The sequence below is a fragment of the Amphiura filiformis genome, chromosome 1 (genome assembly GCF_039555335.1).
Source record: "Amphiura filiformis chromosome 1, Afil_fr2py, whole genome shotgun sequence".
In the NCBI taxonomy this organism is placed as follows: domain Eukaryota; kingdom Metazoa; phylum Echinodermata; class Ophiuroidea; order Amphilepidida; family Amphiuridae; genus Amphiura; species Amphiura filiformis.
In genome coordinates, this window is record NC_092628.1 from 67,932,956 (window position 1) to 67,955,831 (window position 22,876).

At 35.7% G+C, this 22,876-nt stretch overlaps 1 protein-coding gene across 1 annotated transcript in view; it reads left to right on the top strand.

Annotated features, from left to right (window-relative positions):
- The first annotated feature begins 2,773 nt into the window (after positions 1 to 2,773).
- LOC140151736 (uncharacterized) overlaps positions 2,774 to 22,876 on the top strand; it is a 28,243-nt gene continuing 8,140 nt past the window's right edge. Inside the window, 5 exon segments of the mRNA XM_072174076.1 lie at positions 2,774 to 2,952; positions 11,790 to 11,848; positions 14,383 to 14,437; positions 17,022 to 17,096; positions 21,804 to 21,898. Coding sequence (XP_072030177.1) covers positions 2,854 to 2,952; positions 11,790 to 11,848; positions 14,383 to 14,437; positions 17,022 to 17,096; positions 21,804 to 21,898 — 383 coding nt within the window. The 5' untranslated portion in view covers positions 2,774 to 2,853.

The window sequence follows — 22,876 nt, forward strand, 5'->3', positions numbered from 1 at the left end:
GACAAAAACAATGGTAGAATTAGACGTGAGCTGGATTCAAATGAATGGAAAGATGCGTATTTGAAAATGTATACCTTTATTTATCACACTGGTGGACTCTCTTCTAATGCTTTGAACAATAGGACAGACAAATGATTATTTACACAATTTGCATCCTTGGTGGCTCTGAAAAGATCAGTTGAAGCCTGTATGTTGCGGCATTAAATGCAAGTGACAGGAAATAGGAAGTTTGAGTTGTTGTATCAAACATAAAAACATGATTGGATAAAATAACAAAAAATGAAATTTACAGTAAAAAAGCAGACTTAGCGGAAGATAAATAATTGACTGGAAAGATACATAAAACCAAAAGACATCAAATCTAAAAGGAACCTTTTCTGAGGCTCTGTTAAAAAATGTGTTTTTTCTTAAACAAAAAAAAAAAAATCCTTTCAGAACCTTTTAGTTTTAGAACCATTGAGCGAGGTTCCCATGTCATTGTACCCATGTCATTGATATAAAAGATGTGGAATTGTGGAAATGTTATCATTTTGTAAAGTAGCTCATACGCATGTTTATGTAACCATCCATTTATGATTGGAATCAGTGGCGGTGGAAGCATCAAAATTTAGGGCATATCAATCTGTAAGCGCTCTTTAGCAAAGTCATAATTCATTGAATTTACAACCGTATGACAAAACAGGCGAAAATAGTAACTTTTTGCACAAGATTTGCAATTGAAAGAGAATTGGCCATTGCTCATTAAAATGAGGCAAGTATATTATGGACAATATAAGAGTGCTGTTTCATTTAATGGCATAAAATTTGAAAATTATTGTTAAGGAGCACTTGAGGTTTTGACTTTTAAAACCTACATTTTGGTCAAAAAATGTGCTTGAATAGGTAGTTTTCAACAGATTTACCACATTCGCCTTATGCTATAACATTGAATTGTGTTATCTGTTGAGCTAATGGGGAAAAGTGTTTTTAGGGGGAAGTGTTAGCTTTCGTTTGATATGAAAATAATTATTTCTGATTGGATGAAGGGAACGCTTGAGGTTTTGTCAAAAACCAATCACAGAATCTTATCATATCAATTTGTAAGCGCTCTTTAGCAAAGTTATAATTCATTGAATTTACAACCGTATCACAAAACAGGCGAAAATAGTAACTTTTTGCACAAGATTTGCAATTTAAAGAGAATTGGCCCCCGGAATTTGCCATGCTCATTACAATGAGGCAAGTATATGGACAATATAATAAGTGTGCTCTTTCATTTAATGGCATAAAATTTGAAAATTATTGTTAAGGAGCACTTGAGGTTTTGACTTTCAAAACCTACATTTTGGTCAAAAAATGTGCTTGAATAGGTAGTTTTCAACGTTACAACAGATTGACCACATTCGCCTTATGTTATAACATTGAATTGCTTTATCTGTTGACCTAGGGGAAAAGTGTTTTTAGAGGGAAGTGTTAGCTTTCCTTTGATATAAAAATAATTGTTTCTGATTGGATGAAGGGAACACTTGAAGTTTTGACAAAAATCAATCACAGAATCCTATCATATCAGCTCATATCAATTTGTAAGCGCTCTTTAGCAAAGTCATATTTCATTGAATTTGCAACCGTATGACAAAACAGACGAAAATGGTAACTTTTTGCACAAGATTTGCAATTTAAAGAGAATTGGCCATTGCTCATTAAAATGAGGCAAGTATATCGACAATATCATCCAATGAGTAATAACTCCAAATGGTAATTTTTAGCTAATGAGTTAATGACCATATGGGTAGTTCCCGGGGGATGGGTAGTCCCCCCAATATTTTGATAGGGGGATGGTCCATACAATCATCCCCCATGTTGACGCCTGTATGGGTTTCTAAGTTAACCCCATATTTGGTCATTTTAAAATAAAAAGTGCCAATTTTTTTGCGCTTCGGGCAAATTAATTCCAGTTTTGTACTATATTTTACCAGTTTAGCTTCAATATGGCACATTTTTTTCCGCGCTTCGCGCGCATTTGTACCATCAACTTTATTTTGTTGGTAAAAGGTGCTGGATTAACTGGACTTCAAGAAATTTTCTCCAACTCCAATGTCAAAAATAAATCTATGCCAGTGTTAATAATGATGTATATTTTTGGTTTCTTTTTTAGGACACGAAGGGGGGGGGATCAAAAAAATTTTAGACCATAAAAAGGGGGATAAAAAAATCCACCCTTTTTTAGGGGATCAAAAACATTTTGACGTACGAGGTTCCAACTTTTCCAACCCCGGGTTCCAACCCACCAAAGTATTTATGAACACTCCCTTAGGACCCAAATTGTCCACCCCCACCCCACCAAAGTATTTATGAACACTCCCTTAGATAGAATAATTCCATTTTAAAATTAAAATTTAATTTTCTCTTTTGACTCCAGCCAGGAGTGTTGGCCAGTGCAACTACCAAGTACCAAGTAGGCCTAACCGAGCTCGTCCACTAAAACTTTTAAACTTTAGATCGAGATCTTTGTTTTTATTTACACCTGCAACAATTACGCATGCGCTCTTGAGTCAAAACATTGGACTTACTCCCAGCTGATGGGCAATTTCTCTTGTTACACAGACGTTGATTGGCTACAATACATTGGCATTTATGATCAGTTTTGGCCAAACCATTCACTATTTTAGCATAAAAAGTGTCAAATGCATACGGGAAATACATTTTAAAGTTGTATATGGAAACAAGGTAATAATTTCTCATGAACTGGGCCATTTTGCAATCATTTTCCCCCGTACCAACACTATCACACTGAGCCAATAGCAGTCACGTTTGCTCGAATCGAGCCCTGTATTAAAAGGCCTGCCATGTTTTTATTTGCGATCGAGAATAACAATGATAAGAAAGTTCACGGAAAAACACACGGAAATTCTGAACAAAAGACAAAACGGGCAGCACCCAACAATGTCGAATAGTCTCAGAAATAGAAATGAGGTAAGCTCTTAATCGTACACTTTACCAAGATGGTCATTATGGGGATTAAATGGACAAAAGACTGACAGCGAATGGCGCGGAATGTTTTATTTTGGCTTTGCGTTGTGACCTTTGCTGTTTACGTTTCGTCAATTACCAAGACAGTGCATAAAATTATATAGGTATATAGACGCGAAGAACGTTCCTAATTTTGTAAGATCTTTGAAGATTTTGTAGGTCACCAATGTTGTCAGTACAGTGGGTCCATTAGTGAGATGCGGAATTGATGATTGATCATGATTATGACTTAGTCTTTAGACTCGGATTGATCAATTTGATTTGGCAGTCCCAAAATAAAATTGGATTAGAATTTCAAGATCCATGTATTGATCATGTTGATGAATACTTACTTACATGCTTAGTCTGAGGTTGCTCAGACTGATATTCTCCAATATATTGGGACATCGATATATCTGGTTCCATACAGCAATACGCAGTATTGCTGTCTGGTAAGCAGGTACAATTGAGACGTTAGTGAATTGAGACGCCGGAGCCGGTCAAACACAGAGGACTAGCCTACATCCCGTATCCTACTATCACTCAAACAAGCAAATCTCTTCACGAATTCACTCACCTTGCGATCCTACATCATCAGTTGAAACAAACATCTAAGTTTCCAAAAACAACTTTGTCATTCCTCAAAATTACAAGTAACTTCATTAATAAAAAATTGAAATCATACTATTACCCGTTATTGAAAATTTTGTTCGATTTATGTGAACCAAAAGAACGCATCGAGTCGAGTTCAGTTTACCAAAATGGTAGCTCCTGCCTCCTGGTCACCTCAGATATGACGTCAGTATCAAGCTGCTTATTAAACGGTGGATCGGATTGGTTGAAATCAACGCCACGCTTTTGACCTTACAGGGTCAGAGATATGCATATTCATGTATGAAAACAGCGATGCGGATATAGTATCATCACCGAGAACTGATAATTGCGACATTTTCGATGTTTGTACCGGGGAATTTCAGACACGGAGACTCATGGAGATTTCGAAAAATTCGCCCAAAGGTAACCAAAGGGTTGGGGATCGCATTTTTAACTATCACTAAATGTTTCGAATTGAGGTCGGCTAAAAAGTAGACAGTTTCGGGACTGTAATTGGTGTAGATGTCACATTTTGAACAGTGAGCGATAAGTGACCAATTTCATGCTCAGCACAAGTGACTATCTTTACACAGGGTAGGGACATCGATATATCGGGTCTGAGAAGATTACACGTTTAAATGCTTGGTTTTTGGAGCCCACACTCATTGCACTACTCACTGCACATTTAATTTTAATTAAGTAAATGTTTTCTAGTATATAATGTTATCTTTCAATATAAATCTAGACTGGTAAAAAATCATTAAAGTACACATTCTAAACTGCAATCCAAATACTAAATTGGCACATTTAATTAGTCTTTCATTATTTGGATGATCATCAGATTTTATCCGACTACCAACACGGATTTAGAAAGCGCAGATCTTGTGATACTCAGTTAGTTTTAACAACAAATGATTTGGCTCATGCACTGGACAGCAAAAAACAGGTCGACGTAATCATACTCGACTTCAGCAAAGCATTTGATACCGTGCCGCATGCTAGACTGATAAATAAGCTGAAATATTATGGTATCAACAACAAACTCATCTGTTGGATTCAGGCATTTCTCACAAATAGACGGCAGAAAGTTGTTTTAGAAGGGCAGTCATCTTCATATCTATCTGTGGATTCTGGCGTACCCCAGGGCACTGTCCTGGGGCCACTGCTATTTTTACTTTATGTGAACGATTTGCGGAGAATCTTTCTTCAACACCGCGTCTATTTGCGGATGATTGTTTAATGTATAAGACTATCTCATGTGCTAAAGACTCTGAAGACCTTCAAAAGGATCTTGACACCCTGAGTAAATGGCAAACTAAGTGGCAGATGCGTTTTAACGCGAGTAAATGCAAAGTTATGCATATGTCATCAGCTAGGTCACCTATGTACAACAAATATAAACTCAGTGGTCAGACCTTGGAAGTCGTGAATTCCCACCCATATCTTGGTATACATCTGCAAGACGACATGAAGTGGGACACCCAAGTCGCGCACTCAACTGCTCAAGTCGACTGCCTTCACCAGTCTCGTCAGACCGCATACTGAATACGGCGCCGTTTCGTGGGATCCCCACACCAAAGGTCACTGCAAACAACTGGACAGAATCCAAAGGAGTGCAGCTCGGTTTGTCAAACATAATTATGAGAAATCTGAGGGAACTGTCACCAAAATCCTTCAGCGACCTTGAATGGCCACCTCTCCAGGACAGAAGGTCTGCAGCACGTCTCGCACTTATGTACAAGATTACACAAGAACTTGTCGACATACCCAGTGACCAGTTCCTAACGCCGGTGACCCGACAAGGCCTTCGCCGCAAGAACTCACAAAATTACCAAATACCTCACTGCCGCACAAACACCTACAAGAACTCATATTTCCCACGTACCATACAAGAGTGGAATAACCTAACTGACAACATCATCACTTCTCAAAGTGTTAAGAGCTTCAAGGCACATCTGCAGACTCATCAAAACCTTAACTAACCAGCATAACCCCCACACATGCCTGGCTTATATGCTCAAAGTTTGAGCCCCGCCAGTAAACGAGAAGAAGAAGAAGAAGAAGAAGATTATTGCAAAATAACAAGAAAAACATTCCCAGTAGGCCAGCCTACCGTACTAACACGGTTCGTGAAGACGATGGCAATTTTGGGCGAAATTTTAACTTGGTGTACATACAAATCATCCGAACGACATTGAAATTATGTGAAATTTTTTTAATCAATCATGAAAATATTAATCTTGATAATTTATGGAATGACCAAAAACAGATATGGTTGTTAGTACGGTAAGTTATTAATCTTTCTTCTCAGGTCTTTTGCGGACCAAGAGCTCGGGGAGAGGGGGGGACCCAGATTTTCAATGTATCACTCCTCTAGTGGGAAGGCTAGATAAACTCAGCTACTTGGTACTGGGCTTACCCTGAGTAAAGATAAACACTTATCGCTCACTGTTCAAAATGTGACATCTACAGTCCCCGAAACTGTCTACTTTTTAGCCGACCTCAATTCCGAAACATTTAGTGATAGTTAAGGGGGTACTACACCCTTCGATAAATTTGTGACTATTTTTGCACTTTTCTCTAAAACTAATAACACACTGGTAACAAAAATTATGTATATTATAGGGGCAAGGATTCTAATTACTACACTGTAATTTCAGTGACGCAAAACAAGCGGTTCGTTATTTATGATAAGAAATGAGGTACCGCTAGGATGTACCTCATTTCCTATCATATATACTGAACCGCTTGTCTTGAGTCACTGAAATTTCAGTGTAGTAATTGGATTCCTTGCCCCAATAATATACATAACTTTTGTTACCAGTGTGTTTTTAAGTTTTGAGAAAAATACAAAAATAGTCACAAATTTACCACAGGGGTGTAGTACCCCCTTAAAAATGCGATCCCCAACCCTTTGGTTACCTTTGGACGAATTTGTCGAAATCTCCGCGGAGTCTCCGTGTCTGAAATTCCCCGGTACAAACATCGAAAATGTCGCATTTCTCAGTCCCGGTGATGATACTATATCCGCATCGCTGTTTTCATACATGATATGTATATGCATATCTCTGACCCCTGTAAGGTCAAAAACGTGGCGTTGATTTCAACCAATCCGATCCACCGATTGTGATACTGACGTCATATCTGAGGTGACCAGGATGCAGGAGATACCATTTTGGTCAACTGAACTCGACTCGCATGCGTTTTTTGGTTGACATAAATCGAACAAAATTTTCAATAACGGGTAATAGTAGGATTTCAATTTTTTATTAATGAAGTTACTTGTAGTTTTGAGGAATGACAAAGTTGTTTTTGGAAACTTAGATGTTTGTTTCAACCAGCCCTCGAATTAAGGATCTGAAGGGGCACAGCAACTTTTTTAGGGCAATTTGAAAATTGCCTTGGATTTTCACTGAAAAGGCAAGGCAGCACGGCAGTTTGTAATATTTCAAGAGGGCATCATGGCAACTGTTGAAAATTTGAGAAGGGCACCAAGGCAATTTCTCAAAAGTGAAGAAAACACACACAAGCATAGATAGATGATTTTATAATGAAGGGGCAGGGCTGGGGCACCGACGGCAACTTCATTAGAGGGCACGGCAAGTGACTGCCTTGGGTAAAGGACATATTTTGAAGTGTTCTAGTGGATTAAGGTCTGGGCTCTTTGTAGGCCAGTCGCCACACATACTCATTTGAATTTGGCGGACAAAAGCAATGGTCATTTATTGGTCACAGTACAACGAATTGGCTTGAATAGGAGCTAAGTACAACTTTCGAAATCCGACTTGAAGCCACTCAAGCGCCCATAACTCGACCAAATGATATCGTAGAGCAACAAAAGAGATATCAAAATGTGCAGGAGAAAGCTGCGCTTTATATGTACATCAAATAAGTTTTTGCTATATATATTTCAGTTCCCAATATATCTGACCATCTATAATCATTTCGATACTTTTTGGGTTGCGTTTAGTTAAGGTGGTGGTTCATATTAGATGTATGTGCTCTTCCATCGCAAGCAGCACAGTTTGTACTAGACTGAAACAAGAATGAGCCAAATGTATAGAATCTGCCCAGGGTGGCCACTCAAGTTTCACAGTGCACATCATGCATGGCCAGAGATCTTCAAACATACCCTGAACAGGATTGGCCCTTTTGAGCAAAATACACCCATAAACAATTTTACCCCCTGAACAGGATTGTACCTTAAAGTCACCCCTAAGTAGGATTTTATCTGAAAGGTAAAAATGTACCACCCTTACAGGTTTTTGACAAAATAAACCCTTAGAGTATGATGTTTTTGGTTGTAATTTTCTAATATTTTATGTTTGGGTGATGTTCCTGATAATGCAATACATATCAGGGAAACATGCCTTGTGAAATAGCGGGATCATTAAAACGACCCATAAATGCACCAACTAGAAGTTTCAAAACAATCCTTTTTCTTGAAAACAGACATTTTGACGCCAGTAAAAACCCAAAATTACAAAATATTTCAAATTTGCTCAAAATTTCTTGATTTTGCCCCCCTGAAATTCTGAAATTCACTTTGCCCCCTCAATGTGCCCCTCCCCAAAAAAATTCCTGGTGCTACCACTGAGTGTAGTGACATTGACACATTTACATGCATACAATATACATGTTACATGTGTAGATGGCCCAGGCCCATGGTAGTTCCCCCTGGTTTTCCTGACCTTCAGAACTGGGTAATTTCACAACTGAATTAAGCCAAGATGAAGCCAGTAAGATGAAAGTTAGCCATACATTTTCTTTACTCTTACATTTATTGTTGTTGTCAAAATAGATAAGAATGTTCCCATTTCGGCATCAAAAACATCAGGGTAATTTTGTCTGTGCATAACATTTATGAGATATAATTTAAAGCTGTTGTGCTGATTGTATTCTAATGACTGGAACAATGGAATATTTATGCAAATGATCTTTGCAGTATTGTTTTGTGCAATTGGAACAGATGGAAATTTAATTTTTATTTTGGGCTCAAATATTGTACATGTAGGCAGTGAAAGTGACACCAGTGTGTAACATTGTCATTATGTATGAATAATGTATGTGTGTACATGACCCATCACATTGAAACAGGAGCAGTTGGTAAAATATAACCTCATTTTCTAAAACCAAGGGAAAGACCTGACATTGATGCATGTGCGTACTTAGCAGATGCTCCTACATGTACTTAAGCGACTGGATGCCTTGTAACAACATAAGAATTACAATGATGTAGGATTAGTGTTTGGTAGAGTTAGGATTAGGACTAGGATTGAGGGATTAGAGTTAGTATTGGGAGATCAGTCGAGGTAGGATTAGGGTTAGGATTGAGAGATTATGATTGGGAGATCAGAGTTACGATTAGGACTAGGATTGAGAGATCAGAGTTAGGATTAGGGTTAGGATTGAGAGATTAGAGTTAGGTTTGGGAGATCAGAGTTAGGAGTAGGGATAGTACAGAGTGATTAGAGTTAGGATTTGGAGATCAGAGTTAGGGTTAGGATTGAGAGATTAGAGTTAGGATTGGGGTTTGGATTGAGAGATTAGAGTTAGGATTAGGGTTAGGATTGAGAGATTAGAGTTAGGATTTGGAGATCAGAGTTAGGATTAGGATTGAGAGATTAGAGTTAGGATTTGGAGATCAGAGTTAGGATTAGGATTGAGAGATTAGAGTTAGGATTGGGGTTTGGATTGAGAGATTAGAGTTAGGATTGAGAGATTAGAGTTAGGATTAGGGTTAGGATTGAGTGATTAGAGTTAGGATTAGGGTTAGGATTGAGAGATTAGAGTTAGGATTAGGGTTAGGATTGAGTGATTAGAGTTAGGATTAGGGTTAGGATTGAGAGATTATATGATTGGCAGATCACAGTTACGATTAGGACTAGGATTTAGAGATCAGAGTTAGGATTAGGGTTAGGATTGAGAGATTAGAGTTAGGATTAGGGTTAGGATTGAGAGATTAGAGTTAGGATTGAGAGATTAGAGTTAGGATTTGGAGATCAGAGTTAGGATTAGGATTGAGAGATTGGAGTTAGGATTGGGAGATCAGAGTTAGGATTAGGGATAGTACAGAGTGATTAGAGTTAGGATTTGGAGATCAGTTTGGATTAGGATTGAGAGATTAGAGTTAGGATTAGGGTAAGGATTGAGAGATTAAAGTTAGGATTATGGTTAGGATTGAGAGATTAGAGTTAGGATTTGGAGATCAGAGTTAGGATTAGGATTGAGAGATTAGAGTTAGGATTGGGGTTTGGATTGAGAGATTAAAGTTAGGATTGAGAGATTAGAGTTAGGATTAGGGTTAGGATTGAGAGATTAGAGTTAGGATTGAGAGATTAGAGTTAGGATTTGGAGATCAGAGTTAGGATTAGGATTGAGAGATTGGAGTTAGGATTGGGAGATCAGAGTTAGGATTAGGGATAGTACAGAGTGATTAGAGTTAGGATTTGGAGATCAGTTTGGATTAGGATTGAGAGATTAGAGTTAGGATTAGGGTAAGGATTGAGAGATTAAAGTTAGGATTATGGTTAGGATTGAGAGATTAGAGTTAGGATTTGGAGATCAGAGTTAGGATTAGGATTGAGAGATTAGAGTTAGGATTGGGGTTTGGATTGAGAGATTAAAGTTAGGATTGAGAGATTAGAGTTAGGATTAGGGTTAGGATTGAGAGATTAGAGTTAGGATTTGGAGATCATAGTTAGGATTATGATTGAGAGATTAGAGTTAGGATTGATGGATCAGAGTTAGGATTAGGATTGAGAGATTAGAGTTAGGATTGGGGTTTGGATTGAGAGATTAGAGTTAGGATTGAGAGATTAGAGTTAGGATTGGGGTTAGGATTGAGAGATTAGAGTTAGGATTGGGAGATCAGAGTTAGGAGTAGGGTTAGGATTGAGAGATTATGATTGGGAGATCAGAGTTACGATTAGGACTAGGATTGAGAGATGAGAGTTAGGATTAGGGTTAGGATTGAGAGATTAGAGTTAAGATTTGGAGATCAGAGTTATAAGGATTAGGATTGAGAGATTAGAGTTACGATTAGGGTTTGGATTGAGAGATTAGAGTTAGTATTACAAATGTAGGGTTAGGATTGAGTGATTAGAGTTAGGATTGGGAAATCAGAGTTAGAGTTAGGATTGAGTGATTAGAGTTAGGATTGGGAGATCAGAGTTAGGATTAGGGTTAGGATTGAGAGATATGATTGGCAGATCAGAGTTACGATTAGGACTAGAATTGAGAGATCAGAGTTAGGATTAGGGTTAGGATTGAGAGATTAGAGTTAGGATTGATGGATCAGAGTTAGGATTGGGAGGTCAGAATTAGGATTAGGGTTAGGATTGAGAGATTAGAGTTAGGATTGATGGATCAGAGTTGGGATTGGGAGGTCAGAGTTAGGATTATAGGGTAGGATTGAGAGATTAGAGTTAGGATTGATGGATCAGAGTTAGGATTGGAAGGTCAGAGTTAGGATTAGGGTTAGGAATGAGAGATTAGGTTGGGATTGGGAGATCAGAGTTAGGATTAGGGTAGGATTGAGAGATTAGAGTTATGGTTGGGAGATTAGAGTTAGGAACTTAGGATTACAGTCATGATTGTGATTAGAGTTAGGATTGACTATAAGGATTTGGAGATTGAGTTAGGATTGGGAGATCAGGGGTAGCATTAGGGTTAGGATTGAGAGATTAGAGTTAGCATTTGGAGATCAGATATTATTGGAGAATAGACTATTGAACTGTATGTGCCATTGGATTAGGCCATTTTGGCATAAATTCTGACTTACTAAAACAAATGTGAGTCCTGTTTAGACTATTTAAAATGAGTTGTGGTCCCAACTTAATTCAGGTGAACCAGGACTTACTGTTTTCCCAAACTGAGTCCTGGTAGAAAAGCTCCTATTTTTACTCTTTGCCAGTCGCTTTTCACAGGTGTTGAGCAAAATGTTTGTGAATCAGTACCACTCCCAAAATCATATCAGTTGCTTTACAGTTATTGAGGTTTGTAACTGAATAAGGGTACATGTACTATGTAGGTCCTGCTCTTTGTAAAACTGACTTACATTGTATAGTGTCCTCCCCTCAATTGCAGCACTTGCAATATCCCCTTCAATTGATTGTGCTTTGTAATCAAAAATTATTTTAGAAAGAGTGTAAATATTCTTTGTGGTAGTAGATTTAACTTCAGAATTTTGTGGGGTTTTTTTGCAGATGATGTCAGAGGATGATGCTCTTATAAATCAAAAGTTACCAAAGGAACTAACTCTACGGTAAGTATTGAGTGAATTAATTGTCATGATAAGTGGTGCATATCAGATCATACATGTAGGGCCAAGTTGCCTCTACATGTATGCTTGTTGAAATTCAACCTAAAATAACATAAGACTATAAGTTGTCAATTCCAAAACTATCGTAAAACTATCATAAGACTATCATAAGTTGGTAATTCCAAAACTCTATCATAAGTTGTATGCCAGGCTCCTATTTCTTTTCATACTAAACGCCATAAAAGCTCATTCTAGATCCCTGAACGCAAAAATGAAAAATTAATGTATAGGAAGGAATCAAAGCTGTCACACAACAACAAACTGTCAAACCCAGTCTATAAATCCAGACACATACAATGACCATCTACCTTGCTCCCTCAGACCCATGTGCATGTAGATCAACTCTTGTCTAAAGGTAAAGAATTGGAGTTCGTGACAGGTTTATAGATAAACAAATTGGAGTTTTATGTCAAGTTTGAGACCAAGACAGATGGCTATAAGAGCACACCTCCTCTTATAAGAGCATTTTGGTATGTACATGTATGTGCTACTAGTTTGTAAGAATATTGGCGGCTCACGCCGCTCATACTCTTACTACTACTAGTACATAAACAAAGGTGCACCCATCAGCACAAACACAATCATCTTAAAGCAGGTAAGAGGGGAGCATGACCTAGCAGTGTGTGCACTCAAATATTGAGACAAATAAAGCTGACACACAAGTGGAATGGTATGTGTTCTTTAAGGTGGCTGTGTACTCTCAGACATGCATGTAGTAAAAGTGCAATAACTTTGTAATTATTAGAGCAAGAAATATAAAAGTATACATTATTATAAGTGCAAGACATCAACAAATCTTAATATAAATACAGATTTGGGGTAAAAACAACAATTTTGAAGAAAATCACAAAAAGTGAGTTTTTGGCAATATTTGTTAGGTACATCATAACAAAAACACTCTTTCCAAAATATTTTATTTTGTTTTAGCTCAATCTTGAGGCTCCATTCCAAAAAGCGGTTTTTTATTTTTTGATATTGGCCTTATTTTTGAGATATTGACCATATAAACCAAAATGAATTTTTTAACATTCACACACGCCTATTTGCACAAAATAATGCCCAAAATCGGAAATAGACCAAAATATAAAAAAATGAGAAAACCGTTTCTTGAGTCGATCATGCTTTTTACGATGATCATATTTGCTTACCTAAAGATGCTGTATTTATTGAGTTATCGTAGTACCTAAATCGTCATTTTACCGAGAAAATGAACATTGAAATAATGGCCGTTGAAGTTTAAAGTGGTCACATTTTGCACTTTCATCGAATCTCACAGGAGAATGCGGCAGTTTTCGTTTTTGTAACTTATATTACGTGAACATCGGGTAAATCCACAGCCCCTTGAGAAGTTTGAGCGAAATCCATTCCTAACTTGATATTTAAATCGGGGGAAAGAACTTGAAAAAACCCACATTTTGTCAGCTAAAACGGAGCCATTTGACCACTAGGTTTTTGTGAAATCAGTGCTTCCGTGGTGTTTCCATAAGATGCGCCAAGCGCATGCAGATAAGCGTCAGCGTATCGTCAGCGTGTTTGTGCGTTAACAAATTGCGCGATACGCAACGCGATGAGTTGTTCTTGCTGCGTGTACCTTGCTGGTACAACAAAGATTTTCTTTCCTTTTCAATTTCAAACACGAGTGGAATAGTGAATTAAAATCCTTAAAATATTGCAGTTGGAGTTTACAAATCTGGATTTTCATTCCTTGTATTTATAAAAAACATAACAAGGTACAAACATATCATAAAAACTCAATTTTGAGAAAGAAACAATGGCTAGAGTACACAGCCGCGTTAAAGGAGATCCCATTGCTTGACATAAGGGGCGTCATTTCCACCCTATGTGCATGATTTTTCTCAGGAGGATAAAAATGCCCAAAAATCTTTGTTTTTATATCATCTTTAACTCAAGAACTGCAAGACCTAAAAAAATATAAATGTGATTTGGAGTTTCCATATTACAAAACCAAGCTTTTGACACTGACCTGACAGTTTTGTGTGTCTTTAACAACATACTTCTTCAGATTGATTGGTATCCAATCATCCTCTTTGCTGGTGGTACATGTAACCCAGCTCCATCCCCAGAGGGCGTGGTCTTTTCTTTCTAATTATAAGTGTGATTATTGACTCATTTCTTGATCAATGTATTATAAAAACAATTTGCAGTTTTTTACCTGGAAAAATGTTACTTATTCGTACTCCTAGTTGATTGGACTGTTAATATCGCTAAATCATAGATTTTTGTTGGCATTATTTTGATTGTGGTTAAATACCATGAAGTATTTTGATCCATTTGATAACCTTTGTTCTCTCCCTTCCCTTGCATTCTTTGTTTTCCTGTCTCTCATGCTCACTCCTTCCCTTCCCTGTCTGTCTCTGTTTCACTCTCTGTGTTTTTCTATCTGTCTGTCTGTGCACCCGTCTCTCTCTTGCCTGTTTTTCTCTATTTCCCATTGCATTTTTGTTTTTTATCTACAGAATATTTTCTTACTTGGATGTTGTCAGTCTGTGCCGCTGTGCACAAGTATCCAGGGTAAGTATAATTTATTTCTATTCATTTGACCAGTAATTTCTATATTGTGAGTATGACTAGGTGTGTGAGGCGGAGTGTACCCCCGGTCAATAAGCAATTCTTGGATTGATCTGTTGTACATATAGGGGATGCTAGCTCATGTGTCATTTGAACTTTCGAACTCTAGATTTTTTTAGTAAATGCCGTCTATAAGATCTTATAAGTTTGAAATGAGTTGGAATGAGTTCTTGATAAAGATATTAAGGAAAAATAGGCTACATGTCACAGATTCTTAACATGAATCGGTTAAAAGTGATCTTGGCAACATGACCATAATGTTTAGAGGAAAGAAAACAAGAGAATATAAGTTACCAAAATACAGCTCTTCATATAAAGGGAGGGGAGCATCAGGCATTTCCCTGAGTCTGGCTATTTACATCCCCCAGTTACAAACCCAGTCAAAACCAATATTTTGAAAATTATCACTTTTAGGGCAAAGCAAATTTAAAAATTTTACATGTAGGTCAATATTCAGATTTCCTTACTTCTTTCTTGTCGAAAATTCACCTGATGTATACTCTGACCAGGGATGATGGATACTATGACCAGGAATGCTATCCCGCTTATACAATTTAACAGGCGCTCATATGATGTTATTAGTAACTTTTGTTCAATTATTATTGTATGAAAAGGCTTTGTCATATTGAATGTTGCCAAGAGCCACATGTGTCTAGGGGTGGCACTACGCTTGTTGGCCCAGCACTTAACTCTTAAGGTAGTATGAACGGCTAATCAAGCTTGCAGCAAAATAGCCACTATTGCAAATTGGAATTGTGTATTAATTTAAAACTTAGAACAAACTAAAGATAAGTCTTCACTCCACCTATTTTTAGAGTTTCATAAAAATTTTACCATTTCTTATGTATTTCTTTATTTTTTGAAAATTACCTAAATTTTTCCACATTATATTTTTTTTTGCCAACATGGAGTGTGCTATGGTTTCATAACTTTCAGGGATGGTGTATAAGCTTAATATCTAAATTCTCTCGCCAGCTTTTTTTGGATAAAGTGTTTAATTTTTAGAAAATTAATTTTTAAATTTTGATTTTAGGAAATTTAGAAACACCTATAACTTAAAATAGAAACACTTAATTAAAAAAAGCTGGCGAGAGAATTTTCTAAATTTGATTACCTTTCATATGACACCTTGTTTGTTGAAATTGGTTATAGTTAGCTCCAAAAAAATTCTAGAATTTAGATAATTAAATGTGTCTAGAAAAAGTCAAGAAAATTGAAAAAAGTACTAACATTACCATTTTATATCTCCTTTGTTAAGGCCAATATCTTGGAAAAAATTGCTGTCCTTTATTAAATAGCATTTTTGCAATAAAATAAATTAAAAAGCAGATTTATGCAGTGGGTATAAAGGAGAGAAAATCACATTTAAATAAATTACTTGTTTTCAAAAATTAAGCTGATTTGAAGAACTTGGCAACACGCCAAAAACATGCCGTGTGTAAAGTCTATGGGGTTTTCAATCACAAAAAATTACATAAGTCAAAAACGCTCTTTTGGAAAAAATTAAAAATTGGCAGGGGAGTTTTTCTCACCCATCTCCACATTCTGTATCATTTTAAAGCAAATCTGAGCATGACACCGTAGCCGTTCATACTACCTTAAAGCCTTCTTTACTGGCACTAAACTTGGCTGAACATATTGAATATTTCAATATTTGGTGTAGAATCTATAAAATGTAATATTTCGTGCTTGCAATATGAATATTTTCCACAAAAAAAAATCGCACTAATATCACATGATAACCCTGCATGTGGCCTTGAGCATCAACCACTGTAGTAAGAACTACTAGCTTTTTAACAGGAGGGAAAGTGAGATACAAAGGGTGCAATTTCAAGGTTTTATATTGAGAATTTTCAGTATGCTTTCCCCTGATAAAAGTGAAATGCAAATCTTGTTGACATTTGAAGAATATGAGTGATACAAATCAAAATATTAAAAAATCCGAAACATGTTGGAAACATATTTTCCCCCTTTGTGGCCTGTACACCATCCGCGATAATCAACTTTTGAAAAGCACCCTAAACAAGGATTTAACCCTTGGCTAAAACGATACCCCTAAACAGGGATTATATTCCTTGCATTCCTAAATTACATTTCCGCGTATTAGTAATTGCAATTTTGCTATCCTTTTTTTCCAATTTTTCATGTTTTTGACACCCTAAACACGATATGCGCGTATCGTGCCTACCCACGAAAAACTACCCTTTTTACACGTTTTTATTATCACAGATGGTGTACAGGCTACAATGGGAGTGACCCCCCCCCTCCGGATATTTTCCAACCACATTTTACCGCCAAGTATTGCTATGACACTTGAAGAACATTAATTCTTTAAAAATATTGACCTTTAGCAAATTTCATATTAATATTTTAAATTGGGATTTGGTTTAATGTTTGGACTAGAGTTTGGTTTAGAAGTATTTTCAGTAGTATTTGCTTCTTGCACGTAAGCTTAGAAACCTTTATTCACCAACATTGATGTCATTATAAAGTTGTTTTTTTATTTTTATTTTTCCTCATGGTGTAGGCTTGGAATGTCTTAGCTTTAGATGGCAGTAATTGGCAGAGAGTTGATCTGTTTGACTTCCAGACTGATGTAGAGGCAAGTAAAACGGTGACATAATGTAGTGAATGATTGATTTATTGATTGGGGATTGATTGATTGGGGATTGATTGATTTGGGATTGATTGATTTGGGATTGATTGATTTGGGATTGATTGATTGATTGTCAATGATTGATTGATTGTCAATGATTGATTGATTGTCAATGATTGATTGATTGATTGATTGATTGATTGATTGATTGATTGATTGAACGTGTGGGTCATCTCAAATAATATCTCAGTAAAGGAAACATGTCATATTTTGAGTGTTTTAAGGTGTCACTTTATTAACAAACTGTTATTAAATAAAATAATACAAACACTTTGAAGTAAAGGATTAACCAGTCTTTCACTAAAATTTCAAAAATTAAGTTACATGTCTCACAGAATAGTTCACCAGAGTTGGTTCTTACAGTATAATTAATATAATGATTAGGCCAAAAAAAAAAAAGGTTTGTCTCAAAGCTGACGAGAAATTTAAAAACAAATGCGAAATGCGATTTTTTTTTTTTTTTTTATTTTTTTTTTTTTTTTTTTTTTTTTTATTTTTACTAGACATTTTCATCAGCCAGCCAGCCAGACATTCACTTGCTCTGTGATTCCATTCCTCATATTTTCACTTGACTTCTTTCCTGTGCAGTTTCATGTATTTTCTTTCAACCTCTCCATGTCATTTTGTGATGCATATTTGCAACCCTACCTATCATGTGCATCTTACTTGTTGAACGCAGATAATGTATTTTCGTACAATCTTACTTTCACAATTTACCGTAAGTTGATTGCCTTTTGACAATAAAATTAATTGAATTCAAAAAAGGATGTCTTTAGAAGACCATTGTAAGAAAAAACTAAATCCCTTGCCAAGCGATTTTCTTATAATATGGTGGGCAAATTTACAAAATTAAGCGCAAGCAAAATTTGCTTGTTTTTGTATTACAAATATGGGTGTCACTGCTTTCAGGTAGAAATATGTTGTCTTGGCAACAAGTCACTTTATCCTATTAGTAAATTTTCCAATTCAAAACAGTTTTATTTTATTCAGGCATAAATGTAATTGTGTAGAGGAACAAATTGTAAGTAATGCGATGAGCCTAAGTGATAACAAAAATCAAGGGTAGGAATAAATAAGCGCTCCATCTATGAAAGCAAACAAGCTAGTAAGTCTAGCAAATTCACTGAACAAACAAAAATGATGAGATCATGTGAAATGCATAGTAAAATTCTAAATATTAAGCAGAAAAGATTATGTGGCACACTTAACTTCATTATAAGGTAGGCCATAAAAATATCCATTAAATGCATTTACTACAATCAATCAATTAAAATATTTGGAAATACATATAAAGCAAATTGGAAGTAATTGCATTATATTTGAAACATAATGTGTTAGTGATTTTAATTTTAGAAATTTGGAACAGTTTTATGGTGTCAGTGTATTGCGACTTGCAACTCGCTATATTGTAGAAAAAGGCTTAAAATTTGTTTGATTGGCGTACTCTGACCAGCCCTAAAACGAGGTTGACCCACACCTTACTGTTACCAGACAAAAAATAATTGGCCAGACCTTGACCAGAAGGTATATTTTCAAACATAATGTCAGGTAAACAAATTACCAGCATATCATGAACTATCAATTCAAATTATGAAACATGGTCTTCATCCGTGGCATTGTCTTTTTAAAGACATTTCTTGTTTATTCTAGTACTATTTTGAAAATCCAGTACTGATGTACATATATGTGACATAATCAAGGGGAATGAGTCACATGTCGACCCTGGTCGAAAATGAGTTTTACATACGCTTCTAAAGATGACATGTAGAGCTTTCAGAAACTGAAAACCCCATGTTGATGCAACTTTTCTTTGCGAAGTTACGTCAACTTATCAATCGCAGAAAACAATATAAAACAAAAGAATTATAATACTTTCTTTGCCAATACCTCAAAATCAATATTAGCGGCATCCGACTCATTTCCCTTGATCGTGTCACATATTGCGTTTATTTCTTTACATTTTTTAAAATATTGTATTTATTTTTTTAGGGGGGCATTCCAAATATCCTTTATAAGTGATGTCATTTGAGACATTGATTCCTTTAAAAACAAGAAGAAAAAAAGGAAAAAAAAAACATCAAAAAGCTGATCAGCTGACCCTAATTGTTTTGGCATGTTACGCCAAAAGTTTTTTATGCCTTTATATGGGCATTGGCTTTTAAGTTAGTTATGAGATCAAAAAATAAAAATAAAAAGATCAAAAAGATTAAAATAAAAAAAGGTGAAAATAAAAAAGGTGAAAATTTGCTATACAGAATACCATAATATTTACCCAACAAAATGACCACTGTACATGAATGTGCCACATCTGCATTCACATGTAATCTTGTATTTTGAATCTTTGTGGTGACAATAACACATGGTGCCTCAGTGGCGTCATAGTGTAAAAACAATGCATTTACGTTTTTTTGTTCTTACTGTTTACCTTGTTCAGTCTGTATATAAATGTCATATGATATGAGTTCATGGTATATTAAATGGCCAGTTAACTACTCTACTTATAAATTATAGTTTTATTGGCATGCTGTAGAGTGTATACTATTCCTGTCACATAGATGTTCAAATTGATGATGACAAATAATAATAAGTCCACTGTGTCTATATATCAAATCATCAGGTCAAGGAAATGTGAAATTATAGATTAATTTTGACACAACAGTAGCTGCTGTAAGGCTTAAAAAACAAGTTTGTTTCCTGTAGGTCGTGCACATTTCGGTTTTTGAGCCATTTCACCACATTTCGTTTTTCATTTGGGAAAGAAAAATTTCGCTTTCAAGCAAAGAATAACAATCAGTTTTCCTAAAGCTATCAATTTTCAACTTAACATGGTAATCTGCACTGATTTGACATTTAATGTAAGTAATTTGAGGCATATGTTTATACCATACATCATGGCTCTAAAAATAAAAATAAAAAATGCATTTTACATCTACATTCTCAGGGCACCTACAGGTTACAAACATGTGTTTTTTTTGTTTTTTTTATTTGTCACAACACTTAGAAACACTCAACAACTGAACAATCAAATTATTGTAGTTTTACTAATATTGTATAAAAAAAAAACCAACTTCATTAATATTGATCCTTTCCTTTATTTCCACTAGTCACCATTAAGATCTTGTACGTTATTCTACCTAAAATATTAGTGATATTCATGTATTTCAGTCAATGGGTAAACAAATCATTTTAAAAACAAGAGGCACTATGGTATATAATGTCACCAGGCAGCAATAAGTACAATTGGTTTCATTATCTATGTGTCTATCACTAGCAGCACTCATTGACCTATATCTGTAGTTTGTTTACATCTTGAATTATACAGGTTTGAAAGATGTCTTGCTGTGACAACTATTATCACATTGTTACTATGCTTTACCAATTAAATCGGTTTGGCTCTTTCAAATCAAATTTAGGTTTCATCCACCGTCCAGTTCTTCCATACCAAGTTGGCTCTGTGTCCTACATACATATCTTGTATTTCTTTCTTTCCCTTCAAATTAGATATGAGGCGTATGTGAGGGGCTATGTCCAATAGACTCAAATGTGATGTGATCAAGCAAAATCAGTCTCAAGTCAGATCAAATCAAATTCCACATTTTTATGTTTCGAAACGCAGACATTTGTTAGCTTAATTTAACTGAAAATCCTGTACAACTATCATTTATTGTTAGAAAGTTATTCTAAGCTTAGTCATCACAAAACAAGAATTGCATAAGAAATACTGTCACATATTTCCCCTGTATCTGCAAACTAGAATGTCCGACTTGCGACCTATATTGCTTGATCACATCATAAATAATATATTTCTTGACTACATGCATTTTCTGTCCTGTTAAATTGATGTTTACTTTGCATACTTTTTAGTAAATCAATTTCAATCAAGAAAGTCATTTTGTTAACAACAAAATGGAATTGATCTGTAAAAATAACAAGACAAACATAAAGTGCAAAATGCCAAGTCTCTTAAGCGCTGGATACATCAGGAAAAGAGATAATTGTTGCTATAGAGACATGGTTGATGTACATACATGGTAAACACAATGAACTATGAAGGCAATTATATGTGTCTAAAATTTGCAGAAAAAATTGTTAAGGGAAACATGCTCTCCACTATTAGTACTTCTGCCAAGTGCCATGTCAATTGTAGCCAACCATGTCTACATCGTCATGTTACTACTACCGTTTTAGTGGGGAAAATCCCACATATTACAACTTTTAGTAGTTTTATATCATGTTATGCTGGATACTTACAATCGAGTTTTACTTTGTAGACATTGCCAGTAAAAACTACTAGCAGGTTGAATACATCAGTTGTCTATAGCAGGAGAATGACCTTAACCTGAGGAGTTTATCTATTGTAATGGATTTTGTTATCATTATAAAAATTGTATTGTGCTTATTTTGAAGTTGAAATGAATGGATCTTTAAAATGAAGAAACATACATGTATTTACAGCAATGATGTGTTCTATAAATGTGTTTTCTTCTTTGGTTTTATTTTGTTAGCTTGAAAGTGTGCTGTCGTGTGGCCGAGGATCAAGCCCAATTTATAATACAACCCGGGAAGCGACAGTAGAGGGGATCAGTTTCTCAGAATATATTGTTTACTATAAAAATAATTAAGTTTGAGTTACTTTCCTAAATTTCTTAACAGGGACCAGTAGTAGAGCATATATCTAAAAGATGTGGGGGTTTCCTAAAACACCTTAGTCTTCGAGGATGTCAGAGTGTCACAGATGAAGCACTTAAGTAAGTAAAATGTATCTCTTTCTAACAAGTTGCATTTAATGTCTTCAAAGAAGTCATATTTTGTGTACCTCTGTTTTAAATTTTGTAGTGCAATATGTATTAACACCAAGAAAACATGTTAAAATACACCAAATTATTTTAATAATTTGTGTAATGTGTTAAAACACATTACAAAGCCATGTCACTCATACAATAAAATTTTGCTGTTTAAACTTAAAATGTTTTTCTTTAAAAGAAGTCTTATTTACATGTATTGTATGTCTTCTTTCAAAGAAGTCACATGTTGTATTTGCATTTTAATTTTTGTAGGTTCATTACCAACAAGAAAAAAATGTGTGAAGCTTACTAATTATTGATGCATTGCATGCATATAATTTTATATTCCATGTCACCCATCTGTTTCCTGAAAGTGCTTAAAGCATACCGACCTTGCATAGATGTCCTAACCCCAAATCGACTCTTTAACAATGATGGACAATGTAAAATACAGCAGTAGGGTACAGCCATGTTGGAAAAGTGCTGAAACTGATCAACAGGTGTGGCCCCCATGACACCAAGAAAAGATGAGCTAGTCAAACAGTCTTTTTAATGTATTCCCCCCCCCCTCCAAAATTGTATACCCAACATACTCTTGCCAACTTTTGAATACATCCATGCATGCTTTACTAGTTGCCAATTGGATTGTGGTACCATCCCCTCTCTGTCATCTGAGAGAGTCTCCTTCAATCAGTAGGAGTGGAATCTTAACCCATACCTGCATCCTATTGACAAGAAATGCCCGCCTAGCAGGTGCTCACTGATTGGTGGCTGTCAGTAGCTAATAATGTTCACAAATAATATCATGTCAACTTTTTAATGATCATTGATCATCATACATGGTGAATCATTGTTTTAACTGGGACCAAATGGTTGTATAAACCAGTGAGTATGCAGGCCATGATTAGACATAACAGGAATGTACATTTGTCTCATTTACCA